The 18,972-nt window shown below is 37.3% G+C and overlaps 1 protein-coding gene across 1 annotated transcript in view; it reads right to left on the bottom strand.

The window, feature by feature from the left end:
• ptpn20 (protein tyrosine phosphatase non-receptor type 20) overlaps positions 1-18,972 on the bottom strand; it is a 211,339-nt gene that overhangs the window by 124,898 nt on the left and 67,469 nt on the right. The window contains exons 9-12 of the mRNA XM_051922606.1: positions 12,482-12,614; positions 7,903-7,974; positions 5,285-5,459; positions 4,768-4,903 (exon numbers count right to left, since the gene is read on the bottom strand). Of these exons, the coding sequence (XP_051778566.1) occupies positions 4,768-4,903; positions 5,285-5,459; positions 7,903-7,974; positions 12,482-12,614 (516 nt within the window). The remainder of the gene's footprint in view (positions 1-4,767; positions 4,904-5,284; positions 5,460-7,902; positions 7,975-12,481; positions 12,615-18,972) is intronic.

Here is an 18,972-nt window from a genome sequence, read left to right as displayed (position 1 = left end):
TTGTAATACAGTATGTCTTCTGTTGCTTACTCATGATAGAGTAGAATGTCCGTGCTTGACGTATATGATCAATACCACCCATTGTGTTACTGTAGCCTACCAAGGAGCAAGGCATAGTGACTACCAAATATTCCCTGGCATTAACATTGACAGTTACTGCATTGTGAGCAGTGCATAGGGGTAGACAAATCACTTGTTCTACCACTTGATTACCAGCCTTGTGCACTGTTTGCCATACAGCTACTGCCCCACACTTCAGCATGACATGTTCATGTCACCTGAGTGACCTGGCATATCACAGTAGTTCAGTCTTAACAGTGCTGTATGCTTCAGTTTTTCTTTGAAGAAAAATCTCAAGCAGTTCAGGGAGGGGATATATAAATGGTCTATTGTTATGCAGTAACCTTGGTCAAACAAAGGGTCCATCAGTGACAGGACAGATAATGTAGTAACACTGTACTGACTGTATTTGCCATCCCACCTGGTCTCTCTTCCAGTGTAAAGTACCAAGCTCCACATGTAACCAGAGCTTGCTTCACACAGCCTGTAAAACATGATACCGAATCGTGCCTGTTTGGATGAGACGTACTATATTCCATAACTGGCTTCCTTTTAACCCATGAAACATTTGTCAGGAACATGCACCTTCTTCATATTTTGATGATTGCCTGATACACATCCAACAGTCAGTACAGATTTGATGCTGGGTGATTGTCTTCATCATAGTCATCATTTTTAGTGACTTTCATAATGAGTGAAAAATGACACTCAATGATAACTTCACCAAAAATGGGTGTCTGCAACAACTGGTTTGTGGACCAGTACCATCTCTGAACTGCTTTACCCACAATGCCCTGCAGTAACAGAAGACTGAAAAATACTACTGTACACCTACCACAGCTACTGTGACATGGAAATGGTTTACTGTATCTTTTTGCACACTGCTCAGCATAGCATTTCAATTAAACACATATTTTGTCCACCAGACTATCACTGACAAATTTTAAATAGTCCAGATAATCATGTTCAACAGACATATTTAGGAAAGGGTTTCCTGTAAATAGGCAATGAGGAGATTCAGGATTTTCAGCAGTAGCATGAAGATAACACTAAATACTTTTTATTTTGCAAGTCAGAATCTACTGAACAGGTGTCAGTTTCACTGTATAATCAACATCTGAGACTAATTCACATTATTATCACTATAGTTGATTCAAGCAATACAGTAATCCCTCACTTATCGCAGGAGATAGGTTCCAAGGCCGACCGCGATAACTGAATTTCCGCGAAGTAGGGACACTATATTTATTTAATTATTTAACATGTATTTGGATGTTTTTAAACCCTCCCTGTATTGTTTACAACCCACCATTTACTCTATTAAAAACAGGGACAACTGCTAAGCAAAATGAAATCGGTAGATAAGTTTACACTTACTGTATAGCGAAGTACACGTAGCAGCTTGTAGGCGGTCATGACGTCGTCGACCTTGTTGCAAAGATTCCTAAAGCAGATTCCATCCAGACTACTGCCTTATCACATCCACTTGCAACTCGTTTTGCACCCTGGTTAAAGGACACTGCGGCCGTAGATCTTATATGCTTTTCCTCCTTTTTAAATAAAAATAATCGATGTCCTGCAGCGGTGTAGCTGTTCCCTTCCTTCAGCATATCCAAAACTTTTACCTTTTCTGCAATCATTTGCATCTTCTGTTGGTGCTTGGACACGGCCCCTGAAGCATTAGCACGTTAATGATGAATGAGTGAGATGAGACTTCCTGGTTAATGCAACACTCCGTCGCTGAGCCAATCAGCAGCACACAGGAACTTAACTGTGTGCTCTGATTGGGTAGCTTCTCAGCCATCCGCCAATAGCATCTCTTGTATGAAATCAACTGGGCAAACCAACTGAGGAAGCAAGTAAAAAGACCCATTGTCCGCAGAAACCCGCGAAGCAGCGAAAAATCTGCGTTATGTATTTAGATATGCTTACATATAAAATCCGCGAAGTCGTGAATCCGCGAAAAGTGAACCGCGAAGTAGCGAGGGATTACTGTAGTTCAGTTTCAGTTTGTTGTAAAACTGGTTCTACAGTTTTTTTGTTTTTTTTTTTGCCATTGTGTTTTTGGTTGAAGGCTCCATCCCACTTATAATTATTGATGTGTTACTATAGAGTTACCATAAACCATGATTTTTTGCATTATGATGTTATTTCTTCCACTAGAAGGCAGCAGAATACTATCCTGAGAGTTATTTGAGTTTAACACATTAAAGCAGATCATTATACATCGCCCCAAGTTTGACTACAGCTTAACCGTATTTACACAGAATTCCAAGCCCAAGGCATACTCTGGGTTAATGCCAAGGAGGTTAAACAACAAAGAGCTTAATCTGTTCATGCCACATCCTCAATAGCCCACTAACCTTTTGTGCAATGGAGGAAAATTGGAATAAAAAAAAACATCTAAACTTGAAGAGGACTCCAAATAAATAATGTCTGGGTCCAAGATTCTGGATCTGTGATGCAACAGTGTACTACAACGCACACCACCATATTTTTGAATATTACAAATCTGCTTCAGTATGCTTCAAAATAACTTCTTATCCTTTAAGAGATATCTCAAAATTACTTCATGTGAAAATATATATATTCTGAATTTGTATATATTTTATGTTACTTTAAAAGAAGAAGGACATTATTCTGACATATTTTTGAGATCTTAAAATTCATTTAAGATATAATAAAGTAGGTCTTAGTTTATTGTAAGATCCATCCATCCAATCATCTTCCAAATCCACCTATCCAGAGCAGGGTAGCAGGCAAGCTGCAGCCTATCCAAGCAAGCATCGGGCATAAGCTGGAAACAATCCCTGAACAGGATGCTAGCCCATCACAGATTAATTTTAAAATGTTATTATCTTCTTATATAATACGCTACCGTGGCTGTTCGTTTGTCTGTCCAGGATTTTAAATCACCTGTAGCTCACAAACCGTTTGAACTATTGACCTGAAATTTGGTACACATATACTACGTGACGTCTACTATCCACTTTCAGGGTGATGAGTAACCTCCAAGGTTATTCCTCTTTTTATTCTATTCTAGAATCAACTCTCGGCGGTAGCCAGCAGATTGGGCATGCAGCACATGCGTACGGGCGCCGTTCTCATTCCCTCCCACCTTCGCATTCACTTCCCCTACCTCTTCATAGTTTAAATCACTTTCTGAGGCAGATTGAAGACTTAGTGCCAGATTAAGTGAACAATTAAGAAAAACGCACTAAGTAATTGCAACACAAACACTGACTTAATCAGTTTTAACGCAAAAATATACCGACGAAAGAAGAGAAGAAGTGAGCCGCTAGGGTGAAGAAAAGAAGAGCTGCTCAGGAAGCAGCTAGCGCATCAGCCTCTTTGCAAACAAATGCTAAACGTACGTACAGAGAAAGAGAATGAAAACTAGGAATACTCAAGTCAAGCGTATTCACTGCACATTATCGTGCAGTACGACGTTACTGGTATTAAGATAATTCTTAATATCTTTGAATGCACTTGAGATGTCTTAAAATAGCGAGGAAATTAATCCAAAACAGCTCAGGATTATTTCACATTTTTTAAATGGATTTGAAATTTCTCAAAATTAAATTAAGGTTACTTCAAAATATCTCAGAATACAATTCCTTTACTTTTCATTTTCCACCACTTAATGCAAATAGGGTCATGGGGGCAAAAGTTTTAGCAGCGAGGTCCATACATCCCTTTCCCTAGCCACACTGGTACAACTCATACTGTGGGATATCAAGGCATTCTCAGGCCATTTGGGAGATATAATCATCTTAGCGAGCCCTGGGGTCTCACTCCAGCTGGTCTTGCTCATAAAACCTCCACAGGGAGGCATCCAGGAGGTGCCATTTTAGATGCCCTAAACACTTCAATTAGCTCCTCTTAATGTGGAGGGTCAGCAGCTCTACTCCTAGCCTCTCCCGAATATCTGTGATTCTCACGTCTCTAAAGGAGAGCCCAGCCACTCAGTGGAGAAAGTTAATTTTGGCCACTTGTACCTGCAATCTCGTCCTTTCAGTTATTACCCAGTACTCATGACCATAGGGGGGCAGGAAAAAATAGATCAACATAGATCAGCCCGTTCTTCACAAAACAGATCAATATAGTAACCGCATAACTGCACTTTCCATTCTTCTATCGATCTCACCATCTCCTTTCCCCTTACTTGTGAACAAGACCTTGAGATACTTCAACTCCTACACCTGAGGCAGTAGCTCTCTCAGAGAGGACAGTAAACCGTTTTTCTACTGAGGATCATGGCCAGATTCAGAGGTGCTGATCCATATCCCAACTGCTTCACAATTGGTCTCAAACTGTGTCAATGCTTGCCAGAGTTCATAGTCCGATGAAGTCAACAGGATCACATTGTTTACAAAAAGCAGTTCGGAGGCCACCAAACTGCACCTCTCCCCTCTCAGGCTGAACCTTGATATACTGTCCATGAAAATCACAAACAGGATAGGAGACAAAATACAGTTAGGACTGAAAAATGGTTAAGGTACTAAAATGTGAAACAGATGTTCAGATATCTAAAAATATACATACAGGCCTTGTGAAAATTATGACTTTAAGATCACTAGAGGCATAGTATCTTGCAATTGGCTGCACATAAGATAAGTCTTTAGAAAAAAATATATACACATATACATACTGTACATGTATATTTCAGTTTTAACTGAAGAAGAGCAAGCCCTGGTGTATACTTACTGAATAAAGCTAATATGATCCACAAAATATTTTATTCTAAGAAAAAGAACAAATCTAACTGATGGTGACTTTTTCCAGCCTTCTGGAGCAACTTTAGATAATCTGGTCTCATGGTCCAGAAAGAAATATTCATTATCTGTAAAAACACAACATTAAATTATCTTTACTGTTAAAATAATTAGGGGAAATGGTCACAAAATATCCGCTCAAAAAAATGTATGCCTGCTCAGTAATTTTAAATATTATTTCAAATAAATTATTATAAAATCATTTTTGATATATAAAAATCAAATTAGAAATTGTTTGGACTTTATACACTTGCATCACTATAAAGAAAATGGTCGACTAATGTGTGAAATATTTACTTAATTATTACATAATTGAAAAATCACTTTTTCCCCTCAGATTTAACATTATTGACATTTGTAATAGATGTTTAGGTACATACTGAATCTCTAATCATGTTAGTAATACATTTATTTTGAACATATTGTGAAATATAAGAAAAAGCACCTACCATCAGCAAAAGCGAGACCAAAGTAGAAATTTTCAACTAGATTTGCGTGTGCTACAACCATGTCAAACACATCTCGAGCTTTAGATTTAATATCACACTTCACATCAATACACTGTTCATTTGGCATAATAATGTCAATACACCTCTGTGTTGCACCAGACTTCCCCTTCTTTGTCTGTAAGAAGGCAAAGCAAATTGCTGTAAATTGGTACATTTACACTTCTGTATGTCAGCATAAAACATTCAAGCTATACTGTCTGTATATAATGCAATTCCATAAGTAATATGTAATTACCATAGAATTAAAGAACACATATTTTAATATATTGTTGTGAAAAAGTATTTGTACCCTTCCTGATTTCTTCCACTTTTTACAATCTTTGACAATAAATGATTTCAGGTCTTCCACCAAAATCTAAAACTAGATAAAGGACACCTAAATGAACAAACACCACACTTTTCTAAAACTTATTTCAGAATACCAGAATTCTTCAACTGATAACAGACTCTATTTGAACTTCAATATCACACTTCATAATAGTAATGGTACATAGATAATATAAAAAGTAAAATGCAACAAGAAATAAAAACACTTTAACATATATTTCTGAAACTGGTACATATCAAAGGACCAACAACAGCAATGAAAGCTGTCTAGTATATCTTGTAGAATATGTGATTGTATTAATATTAAGATAAGTGATATTATGTAAGCATTTCAAAATAATATTTTTCATCAAGTATTTTTGAATACAACTTCTTTAAAACCACTGAATAAACTATGCAGACTAAATTATCAGATTATGTAGGTATTCATTTCTGTCAGGCAGTTTAAAAGTGTGACATTTAAAAAAAAAATTTCCAGGAGATAAATGCATGCAATGCGAAACAGTGCTGTTATATATGTGGTAAGTCTAAGGCCAAGCTTCCTGCTGAGTAGTGCTGATCAGCGAAATTCGGCAAAGCGCCTCTCGTAATGAACATGATGTGTTCGGCAATGACTTTGTTCACTGAATATTTTTCTGGAAATTCACTGTTCAGTCGGCTTAGACAAACCTTTTTTCCTATTAGTCCAAGATGCTTTGCCAGCATGACATCATGGAACTGTAATAGCCATGTGCAGAAGTTTCACACATGCGTATTGTAAGATTCTTTGTATACATGATGTCACAGCAATAGTAGTACACAAGCCAGATTTCCACTGTGCATGGATCAAAAAAAACAAAACTTTTTATTTGAGGGGTACATTAGCTGACCATAATGAGTACTGCTGCCGGATGTGTAACACTGATATTTCTGTGTTCACAGCATAGCACCACAGCTAGAAGTCTTAACAAGCCTTAAAGGAGCCCTCCCTCTCCTCTCATTGGGAAACTCAGGGGATCCTGTAAAATAATAATAAAAGATTTATTGCTATTCAAAAAAAATTGCTTTCTTCTTTATGATAGAAAAAGTGTGAGATATTTGTACAGATACATGAGCAACAAAGAAATGTCAGTTGCAACCAGAGTTATAATTTCAAACAATGGAGCAAACCAGTTCCAAACTGTTGCTTGGTGGTACAGCTAATGTGTGCCCCAGGATCAGAACCCTATGAGTGCAATGAATATATATTTTATTTACGTATTGTGATTTTTTGCAACATTTGTTGTAGTTTGTCGTATTTTTTCTGTCTATGTTTTTCATTGTTTGAGGAACAGTTAGCACTGATGCCTCACAGCACAAATCACATTTGTGACAACAATTATTCATCCAGCATAGTTGGCAGATACACTTTCATAGTCATCAGGGACATTTACAAGACCACTACACCACGATAATCCAGTCAAAACTAGTTCATTCCTCTGTCCCCTTTAACTTCAGCATATGCCATGTAGCTCAGTGAAGTTCCCGAACACATCTGTAATTTCACAGAACTCACAGCGAAGCAAATTCTGCAGAGTTTGATCATCACTACTGCTGAGTATATTGGAGTTCATGGGTTAAATAAGAAGAATGATGGTCCACTTACAGTGCTATGAGAGTTATGTCCCATGACATAACTCTATATGAAAATGTCAATGTCATATACTATATGGAGCTGAGTTACAAAACATATATATTTGCTAAAAGTTATATTGTGTACTGTGATCTCACATAGATCTAGAAAGTTTTTTTGGAAACCTAATAAATAAAGAAATAATAGTAACTAAACAAATAATGATAAGCTCTCAGTTTCTGGGACTTAGAAAGCATCCCTGTACATACAGTAAGTGACTTCCTCTGAGACAACCTTTTGTATTGGATTAGCTTTTCATCCAGCACACTCATTAGTGCTTGGCTGGGCTCTGTCTGGCAACAACCCTGAACAGGACAGGCAAATCTGGAAAGATTGATGGCTAAATAGGAAAGCATAAAAGACTACAATAAAAGAAAGTGTAACACAGTAAAACACGATGCAGACACTCATATAATTCTCTAGCATGTGCCACTGAATGGCATTTCAACAGTAATTATATTAATTTTGTCAAGATGTCAGCTGCATTTGGCACCTATAAATCAGAACTTGGCTTCTGCTCATTCTGACCTCTCAAAAACTGTAGGCACAATTACATTTGTACAGGAGGATAATGTTTTACCACAATTGATCCAGGCAATTCCAAATTAACTTTCTTCTCTCCAGCTGCATGAATAAACTCTGGTCCTAAGTGCTAATAAAAAGAAAAAAAATAAAATTAATCAAAAAATTATACTTCAAATGTTACAGTGATCATTATTAACTTTGCAAGTGCATTCTCTGTTGTTTTATTGAATATTTACAAACCATACCTTTTTGCAAAAACAATCATATACAGTATGTCCAGATATTTTGCATATTGTGTTTATTTACATTTCCTGTTTCAAAATTATATCCTTAAACAAAAAGATGTTAATTTATCATTTTTTCAGCACTGTAAAAAACTCACACTGTTCCATTGCATGCAGACTAGTGTGGTGCTGAGGTGTCACCCATTGTACAGTTGTGCTCAGGTCCTAATTTGGGATTCTGAGGTGGTTTATTGTGTGGGAGGTGCGGCAACACGCAGTATCAGTGCATGCTGCCAACATCTGTCTCTCTCTCTTTCTCTGTCTTAACTATGTTAACCATATCATGTCATTTTGAGGTATTATCTTTAAACTCTGCATTTTTTATAGTTAAGTAGTAAAGTATCTATCTATCTATCTATCTATCTATCTATCTATCTATCTATCTATCTATCTATCTATCTATCTATCTATCTATCTATCTATCTATCTATCTATTGAATATTAAAATTCTAAAAATGACTTTAGTCAATTCTTGGGTTTGCATTTTATCATCAGAAGCTTGTTTTTTTCTATTGCCCTGAATATTTTTACTGCATTAACTGCATTTCCATATCACCCCACTAGACAGTGATATACAGTTCCCTATATTCATCCATCATCCAACCCACTATATCCTAACTACAGGGTCATGGGGGTCTGCCGGAGCCAATCCCAGCCAACATAGGGCGCAAGGCAGGAAACAAACCCCGGGCAGGGCGCCAACCCACCACAGGGCACACACACACACCAAGCACACACTAGTGACAATTTAGGATCGCCAATGCACCTAACCTGCATGTCTTTGGACTGTGGGAGGAAACCCACGCAGATACGGGGAGAACATGCAAACTCCACACAGGGAGGACTTGGGAAACGAACCCAGGTCTCCCAACTGTGAGGCAACAGCACTACCACTGTGCCACCATGCCGACCTCCCTATATTCATCCACACAAAATACACTCTTATTCTTCTTTGAATCCAAATAGTCTGCAGTTGTGTAAATGACAGGTTAAAACACTAAAAACAAAAACTGCAAACTCCATCTCAAAAGTAGAAGGAGGCATGTTAAGATTTCAATGTTACAGGATCATTTCATGTAGAGTATATTGCTAATCTCTGGCAATTGAGACACGTTGTTGTTGCTTATTGTCACCCAGCCAAATTCACTTGCAAAATAAGTCATAAATTTTATCAAAATTGGAAGATGCCTAAGTTTTTTAAACATTTGGACAGGAGAAGAAAATGTCTGAAAGTAAAAGATGGCTGGCATTAATTAGATGACTTATACTGGACTGCTTGGGCACTTTTAGGTTTCTTGCTGGTAGAGTTGCATATTTTACCTTCAAAAGTATTTAAGGCAGATGAACCACCTAAATGAATTCCACAACAAATATTTATTGACAATATTGCATGTAAAGTTACTAAATAATGCATACTTTAAAAACTTAAAATATATGACATTACATGATGGAATCTTTTGCACATTTTGAAAAATGACAATTGGATTTTGCCACATTTAAAAAGTCATAATTGTTATTTGTAAGTCATTAATCATCCATATTAAGCTTATTTCTATTAAGAAGCATTATTACTGAAATGTTGATTAATTTGTAAAATATTTTGTAAATAATTTCAGTAGGACCGACACATTGTAAAATGATGGTTTAACTGTATATAATGTTAACCTTTATCTTTTTGTACAGTTTTTTTTTTAATCAGTGCCTACTATGAAAGACAGGAATAGCAATAATGATTAACAATGATGATCCTTCTAGATCTCTTTATTTATGCTTTCAGTGAAAGACATTATATACATACATACACATGTTCAGTCTGTAGCACCAAGACTATGGAATAGCATGCCTTGTGGTCTGTGTGGAGTCGAGTCTCTTAATTCTTTTAAAAAACAACTAAAAACATTTCTTTTTAAACAAGCTTTTAATCAGTGAGGAATAGTCCCAGTTTGTTTATTCATTGTTTTAATGGTTTTGTTTATGTTTTGTTTGTAACTGTTGTATTTGTACTGTATTTGCTGTTCAGCGCTCTGTGACCTTTTGTCTGTGAAGGGCGCTATATAAATAAATAAATGTTATCTTGATTGCATTTTAAAGACTTTTCTGGCAGTGAATAGTGTGAAAATCACTTTACAAAATAAGGTTTAACTAAAATACTCCTTGTGCAATTCTTTTAGATATAAATCACCATGAAACATAATGTATAAAAAATGAGCAACCTGAATATTACATTTCATCTTGCCTGAAGAAGGGGCCTGAGTTGCCTCGAAAGCTTGCATATTGTAATCTTTTTAGTTAGCCAATAAAAGGTGTCATTTTGCTTGGCTTTTCTCTACATTCATAATGGCTAACACGGTACAACACCCTAGTATTTCATTCTTTTCAAATGTGATTTATAATAGCTTACTTATGAAACTTTCTACAAAAATATAAAGACTGATAAAAACACTGCTCATGATTTGCTTGCTTTCTGCTCACTGAGGTCTCAGGTTTCTAATTTAGGTATTATTTTGTTAAGATTCTAGGTTTGACATTATGTTTTGTTTAATGGTTTAATTTTGGTGGCTCCCTCTTGTTTAGAAGACTGGGTTTATAATAATAATAATAATAACTATTACTGAAATAAGATCTTGAAAGATGGCAGCAGCCCAATGTGTAAGATATGCAACAAACAAGAAGAGACAAAAGACCATCTAGTCTCTAGCTGTTCAGAGTTGGCCATAACAGAATACATACAGAGACATTACAAAAAAGCAGCATACATGAGCCATCAACAGTAACTAAAAATGATGAGGCGACTATATTATGGGATATGCAAATACAAAACGATAAAGAAATCAAGACTAAAAGACCTGATATAACAGTTGTGATGGATGGCCGGCAGCTCATCCTGGTCGACACAACCAAGACGTTAGATGGCGTCTTCCCTGCAGCTTAGATGTGCCCCGGATTCCCACAGGGCATCATGGGAGATGGAGTTTGGCTTCACAACCCTGCTGGGTATCGTGGGTGCCACCGTATTGACGCTGCAGGGAGACACAGGGATTTTAATTTCCCATATAGCCCGGAAGTACTCCCATGTCACGGGGATGGAAGAACAGAACTACTTCCGGGCTGAAGAAAAATGTAATTCCATCTGACCCGGAAGTGCTTGACAAGTCATGTGAACAGAAGAGGAGAAGCACTTCCGGGTCAAGGACTATATAAAGGACTGGTGAAGACCCAGCAAGCGAGCCGTAGTTGGGATGGAGTTTGACAGAGCTGCTGGCAAGAGAGGAGGAAATTTATTGTGATTATTCATTGTGTGTTTATTGTGGCTGTGGTGATTTAGAGGCACTATTTAAAAAAAGAAAATTAAAAATACTTCTTAGTGCTTTTAAACCTGTGTTCGGAGTGTCTGTCAGTTGGGGGAAAAGGTGGGCAATAGTGCACCTACATTCCATTAACTTACTCAGTGAAGGACAAGAATGAGAGATCTTTACTGCTCATCAACATGTCTGTTCCCACTGAAAGAGACACCTCCCTAAAAACTGCAGAAAAACTCTCCAAATATAAAGATCTTGATAAAGAAATTGTGAAAATGTGAGGTATGAAAGCCACAGTGATATCAGTGGTAATAGGTGGTCTGGGACCAGTCAAGACAGGGATGGAAAACTCCATCAACAAAATCCCTGACAATATCAAGATACATGAGGTCCAGAAGATCATCCTCCTTGGCACTGCTCATATACTGAGGAAGACTTTATTCATCAAGTGAACCATCACACCCTCATGGTAGCCCTAAGCACAAAGGATCAACTCGGCTTCATGAGTGAATAGAGCATGACATTAAGGAAAGATAATAATAATAATAATAATAACAAAATTCACTTATACAGTGATTTTCCCATGTTCAAAGCACTCTACAAATACAGTATTTAAAAAAGTACAATACAAACAGAAGCACAGTAAAAACCTCAATAAATAACATTTATAATAAAAACATTAATTTTTAAATGTATTGTAAATGTATTATAATACTAATTTATATATTTTTGGCTTTGACAGTTCTTTTGCTTATGGAATATCCATTTTTGCTTTGTCAATTAAGAGCACATTTTCTGTCAATGTACAGTATAGTACTTTGTTTCAAATGTATATGTAAATAAGTAATCTATAAAGTCTGTGGGGTAAAGCTAAGCAATTGTTAAAATACAGATATCTGCATGGGTAGGGTACATAAGCAAACTTTGTATAAATGTTTTATAAAATTCAGAAAATTCCAGATGCTTAGTTTTAACTTGAGAATTTTTTTTCTTCAAAACATACATGTAGGTAGAACCTTATAAAATTAAATCTAATGCTAAAAGAATGTACCTTTGGTTTTATGGGAAGAAATGTAGAAACACTTTCATGGAGCTTCATACTGTTGACCCGAGGAATCTCTAGGCAGGAACTTAGGTGTGGCCAATGACTGTTAACCACTGGGTTCTGAATCTGTTCAGCTGGACTGAAAAGAGTAACTTCCTATTAACATTTAATAATATGCATTAGAAATTTTCATCCATTGCCTTTATGTGTTTAGTTTACTCTGCCTTTACTGGGTTGTAAATCAGCAATCTGTCCTGCATTGGAGGCCAGTTTATTGCAGAACACACTCATAAGCACACTTACTTAGAACCAAATTAAAGACATCTAAACACACTTACTCCAAATCAAATTAAAGACACCTATTGACATTTTTCTACATATCTTCAGAATGTGTGAAATAACAAGAAGACTGAAGGAAAAACCTAGAAAGAATTGGGAGAACATATAAACTCCACATAGGCATTGACCAGAAGTCTGGTACTGTGCCGCAGCAGCAGTAGGGCAAAGCAGAGCTAACACCACCATGCCTGCTGTATTAAAAATGTAAAGTATTACTTCATGAAAATAAAATAATGTAGCTGGGTACAATAATTATCCCAGTTATATGTAGTACAAGTAAAAATCTGCTTTTTAAACTCTTTAAAAGCAAATGATTTTTTAAATTTGTAAGTGTATGTTTAAATTATAATTCACAAATTCACCCAGCAGGAGTATTACATTCATTGGCATATTATAAATAATTATGTCATTGTGATGAAAAAGAAGGCATTAACAATGAATTTATCTTTGTTAGTTAGGTTCCTTGATTACATATGACTGAAATTAATGTCCTGTGACAATGTGGGTTCTACTCCATGCTCCCATACAGCTTCTGGGAGCCCTTGAACCCGACACCGTCGGTAATGTCACCGATGAGCTAGGCAGTGAGGCACAACAAAGCAAGTGGATGGTGCCAAAGTATAAAGTGCTTTTATTAAAAACAGCAAACAAAACAAGGTGTTCAAAATAAAGTGCAGTGCTTCACAATCCTTAAATAAATAATACATTAAAATGAGTGAATTAGTGGAGGTTAAAAAAACCAATAAATAAATCTTTAAATAAATAAAAATAACGAGTTTAAAACAACAGCTAGAAGCTGTCCTTTTAAAATCAGCCTGGTGCCTTTCTACTGGTGACTCCCCTGCTTCTCCTGTCCAGGCTATGCACCAGGGGAGACACCCTACCTGCAGCTGACCTTCATTCCACCTTCTGATCTGGAGGCTTCCCAATCCCTGGCTTCGGTTCAGCACTCTCCAGACCGAGACTTGGGTTTCCCCCAATGGCCAGGACGCTGACGCTGGGGAATCCACCTCCCAAGCCTCCCGACTCCCATGGCGAACCATCCTTCTTCCTGTCACTCCCGCTCCTCACAATGCTCAGCAGGAGCGACCATAATCGACTGCCCCAGGTGTCAGCCAAACACCCCCACTAGGGCTCACTGTCCAGCTGCCTGTGAGCCTGCACTCGCTCGCTCGCTCTCTCTCTCTCACTCTCTCTCTTGGCTATTCTCTCCCTGCTTCCTGCCTTCTTCTCCTGCCACCATAACCTCCGTCCATCTTCTCATCTTTCTTTCTTCATCCTCCCCTGCTAGCCACTTCACGCTTCTATTTATCATGGGGACGTGGATCAGCTGTGGCAATCAACAGTTTCTGGGAACTATTACGGATGCGGACGATTCCTCACCTGTGCACTTAAGTGAGAACCACCCGTATCACGAATTCCCCGGGAACCGCTCAGCCACACACACCACGCCCCCTCACTAAGCTGCGATTATTTATTTTAAAAAGTGGCCTTTTTGACATGAGCTGTGGACCTGCTACACCACATGTCCATGTGCTCTCATACACTACTGGATTTATGGAGAGGTTTACAATATCTCATGCAGGATTAATATTTTGTTTTCATTTGTTTTGCTCCTGCACACCAAACACATGCATAATCAGTTAACTGTTAATGTTACATTTCCTAAAGTTTGAGTGAATGTGAGCATAAAGTACAGTATATGTACAAGTGTACCCTGCAGTGGCCTGGTGCCCCATTGAAACCTGGTTGCTGCTTTGTGTGAGAGATCATTCAGTCTCCCACAAATGGATAGCAGAAAGAAAGAATATTCCATGGAGGCTGAACTTTTCTAACTTGTCTTTTAATCAAGTTCAGAACAGCAAAAGGCAAATGTCATTAAATTGCAGATTTTTTTAATTAATCAAACTAATATAAATCAAACGCTATTCAAACTTATTTAAGAAAAAACAAACTATAACCAAAAATTAAGAAATGCTTGTCACTTCACTTCAATTTAGAGTAAATAGATTCTTAGGTATGGCAGACATGCCATGGTATAAAATACTGGTGAATTCAGCCAATGGCCTGAGAATTCTTTTTCTTGCTCACACTAAAATTTACTAAGCCAAATTCAGACTGTTTATTTTAACAATATTTCTGTGCTTCAGGTTTGTATTGCCTACATATCTTTCATTTTAGTCAAGTCAAATCAATTTTATTTATAGAACAAATTTAAAAACAACAAAATTTGACCAAAGTGCTGTATAGCACTGTACATACAATAAAGACGGCAAAAATAAATGCACACATATAAGTTTAAAAAGCTAAGGCAAAAAGATAGGCTTTCAAGCAGGATTTAAAAATGACCAAAGTTGGAGCTAACCTAATATAAAAAGGTTGACTATTCCAAAGCTTAGGGGGAGCTACTGAAAAAGCACGGTCCCCTCTAAGCTTGTCTAGAATTTGGCATAACTTCTAGTCAGAGAGACCTCAGTGACTGTGAAGGAGAGTAAGGCGTAAGAGGTCAGTAAAATAAAAGGGGGCTAAACCATTTAGAGACTTAAAAACAAACAGTAAAATTTTAAACTCAATCCTGTAGCAAACAAGAAGCCAGTGAAGAGAAGCTAAGACTGCTGTGATGTGATCCTGTTTTCGTGTGCCTGTTAGAAGCCTGCAGCAGCATTCTAGACGAGCTGATCACGAGCTGATCACCTACATAGCAATAGAAAGAAATATTGTGTTTTTTAAAAAATGGATCCTAAGATGTACTGTGAAAAAACAATAGACCCCAGAACAGATCCTTGAGGGACCCCAGAGGTAATAGGGGTCGAGGATGAGGAGAAATCTCACAGGCTGACTGAAAAGCTTCTGCCTGTGAGGTATAATATGAATCATTTCAAAGCCGTTTCTTGTATACCCACATACTGCTCAAGACAGGCAATAAGGATGTCATGGTCAACTGTATCAATTGTTGTAGTTAGATCTAACAGCAACACAACAACAGAATCCACAGAGTCACTTTAGAACCCTTAATAGTGCAGACTCTTTGCTATGCTGTTTCATAAAACCAGACTGAAATACTTCAAAAATGGCACTTTCATTTAAATAGGTTTGTAGCTATAGAAAGACAACCTTCACCAGAATTTTGGAAAGATGGGGCAACTTGAAGATGGTTCTGAAGTTTGACAGGCAGTAAAGTACAGATTTGATTTTTTAATAAACAGCATGTTTACAAAAGGTTGGGACTGAACCAGTCTTAGGATAACTATTTATAATGTACAAAATGCTAGGCCCAACCACTTTAAAAACATGTTCAAGAAGACAAGTAGGAACAATATTTAGCGGACAAGTTGTGGGTTTAAGGTGAATAAATACTTCTGCCAAAAAAGGGAGAGATACTTGCTAAAACTGATGAAAAACAGCTGTACATGTAGGAGGGACAGACAGGTCATCGACAAAGTGTGTAATGCAGAATCTGTTTTAAGAATATTAAAATACTTTTTGTTTATTTATAATGTTGTAACTGTTTTAAAAGACAAGCAAAATAAATAGCCTTAAAAACAATATGTTCCCACACAGCTACGACAAAACATGCTAATTACTCTTAACATTTTTGAATTTTTTTTTGCCTTTAAATGCATTCTGTGAGTTGTAACCTTTGATTCCAATGACTAATATGACTAACTACTACTTCTTGTTTGATCTTGGCAGAGAATGCATGTGTTACATATTCTCTGATAAAAGCTGTTGAATAAATCTTATAAGAGCAAAGAACATTTTCAGACTTTTAATATACCTTACCCTGCACATGGATGGCAGTTAAATTTATCATTTTTAATTGTAGACATTTTTATGTGATCTGTTCAATTGGAAGATTTTGACCTTTTGAACAGCGATTGTTAATCATCACGGGATTTCATGGAGTCATTTATTCTAATTATAAAAAAAATAAAATTCCAGGCCTCACAGATATAAAGTCCTGAGTCTAAATTCTGGCCCATTCTCTGTCTTAATGGAGTTCTCTTTTTGTCTGTGTTGGTTTTTCTCCAGGTACTCCAATTTTCCTTTCACATTCCAAAGACATGTGTGAGGTATTAATTGTTGACTGTAAAACTGGCCTTATGTGAGTTTGTGCATAAGTACACCCTGAAAAATCCAAAGTGTCTTTCAGAACTGTTTACTGCCTTGTGGCATGTGTTGCAGGAATAGGCTCTGCCTCCGTGGTGAACCTGAACTGGATTAACTAGTTTGAGAATGCTATTTTATGTTATGGTATATTTGCAACATTGTCCATGTTTCCTTGGTTTTTCACACCAAACAAAAAGCCTCATTCTATGAAATTCCACAAATTGCACAACACATTTCTGTAGATACTCCTCGATAATTATTGTGACTGATTTTGGACAGGGGCAAAATCTAATATGCCTAAATACATCCCAATCCTACTTATCACGCTGACTGCCATTGCACCTGATCACAGTCTTCAGCCTTAATGAGAAAGACTAAGCTAGGGAAATGGAATGGAGACTCCATCTGATAATTGAAGCTCTGATCCAGGAGAAGAAATGCAGAAGCCATACTGGCCATGGAACAATACATTAACTTTTGTCCTTGCACAGTTATTTAAGGGGTCATGGAAATTTTCCAGTCTATATGTGCTTGGATAGGAATGTGACCGTTTACATCATAGTATCTTGTGGTGAGGGTTCAGGGCCACTGTTGTGTGCCTTTCCATCTCTGTGTATTTGTGAGCTTTATGTTTGCATACTTGTCATTATGTTTAGCTCATTTATTTTCAGGGTTGTACCAAGGGTGAATCCTGTCTTCTCCCCTGTTCATGACTTAGACAGGTAGGTTATCAGCTCATGCTTGTTGACTATCCATTTTGGGGACCTAAGGATTGTATCTCTGCTGTTTACAGATGATGTTGTGCTCAATGAAATAGTCCATATCTTAACATTGTGGAGATGGAATGAGAAGTAGGATATCCAAATTTAAGGTCATTGTTCACTCCTGGAAAAGAATGGCTTGTTCCCCACAGATTTCAGGTAAGTAGTTGCTTGAAATGGAGGCATTCAAGTACCTTCATAAATGAGGATAGCGATGACTGAAATCGGCCAACAAATTGGTACAGTGGGAGCTGTTTATAGACGTACTAGACCAGGGGTGGCCAACTCCAATCCTGGAAAGCCACAGTGGCTACAGGTTTTCATTCTAACCATTTTCTTAATTAGTGACTAGTTTTTGTTACTAATTAACTTCATTTAATTTATTTGCTATTTAAGACTCAGACATTTTTAAACTAGGGCTGAGCAACATCAGTTCCAGAGGGCTGCAGTGGCTTCAGGATTTTGTTCCAACCCAATTGCTTCAGGAGAAATCATTCATTGCTGATGAAGCACTTATTGCTCAAGTGGCATTTTTCTGCTTCATTGTAGTTGTCTTGCTTAAGATTTTGAACCCTTAATTGCTTATGTTAGTCTCAAACAGCTGTATTCAATGGTTTAACTGCTCCTTATTAGCAATAAGATGCAAATGACAAAGGAGCAGGCAGTTCTACATCTAGCTTGTCTCCATTTCCACCCATACGCATTCATCATTCACTCTTTGGTTTAACTAAGTACTCAGAAGTGAAAATTACTCATCTGTTTTAGGCTTCAGATCTCTTGAATGCTACATGTTTCATTATATAGGAAAGATCTGTTATTGGTGAGGATTGGCTTCTAATTAAACAACTGGATTGGAACAAAAACCTGCAGCCATCCAGAGTCAGAGTTGGCCACTGCTGTACTAGACCATGGTGGAAAAGATGGACAACAAACCTTTAGATTTTCTGGTCACTCTACGTCACATCCCCACATATGACTACAAGTTCTGAGTTGTAAACAAAAAATGAGATTTTGAGTACAAATGTCTGAAATGAGGTTCCTGTGCACAGTTGTTTTTGCTTACTTTTTATTGAGAATCTCAGCAATACAGGATGACCTCAGAGCAGAACTGCTATTGCTCCAGAGTGTGTATAGTTAGGATACCCCTGTTTCCTTAGAGGGTTGTACCAAGCACAGTTCTGGTACTGTGGGAGAAGACCTAAGATATGCTGGAAGGATTATATCTTGTGACTGACTTAGTACTGTCTGGGAATTCTCCAAGAAGAGCTGAAAGAAACAGGTGAGAAG

The sequence above is a fragment of the Erpetoichthys calabaricus genome, chromosome 2, assembly GCF_900747795.2.
Source record: "Erpetoichthys calabaricus chromosome 2, fErpCal1.3, whole genome shotgun sequence".
Taxonomy (NCBI): domain Eukaryota; kingdom Metazoa; phylum Chordata; class Cladistia; order Polypteriformes; family Polypteridae; genus Erpetoichthys; species Erpetoichthys calabaricus.
The sequence above is the reverse complement of the archived record's forward strand: the minus strand, read 5'-3'. Positions and strand labels throughout refer to the sequence as shown.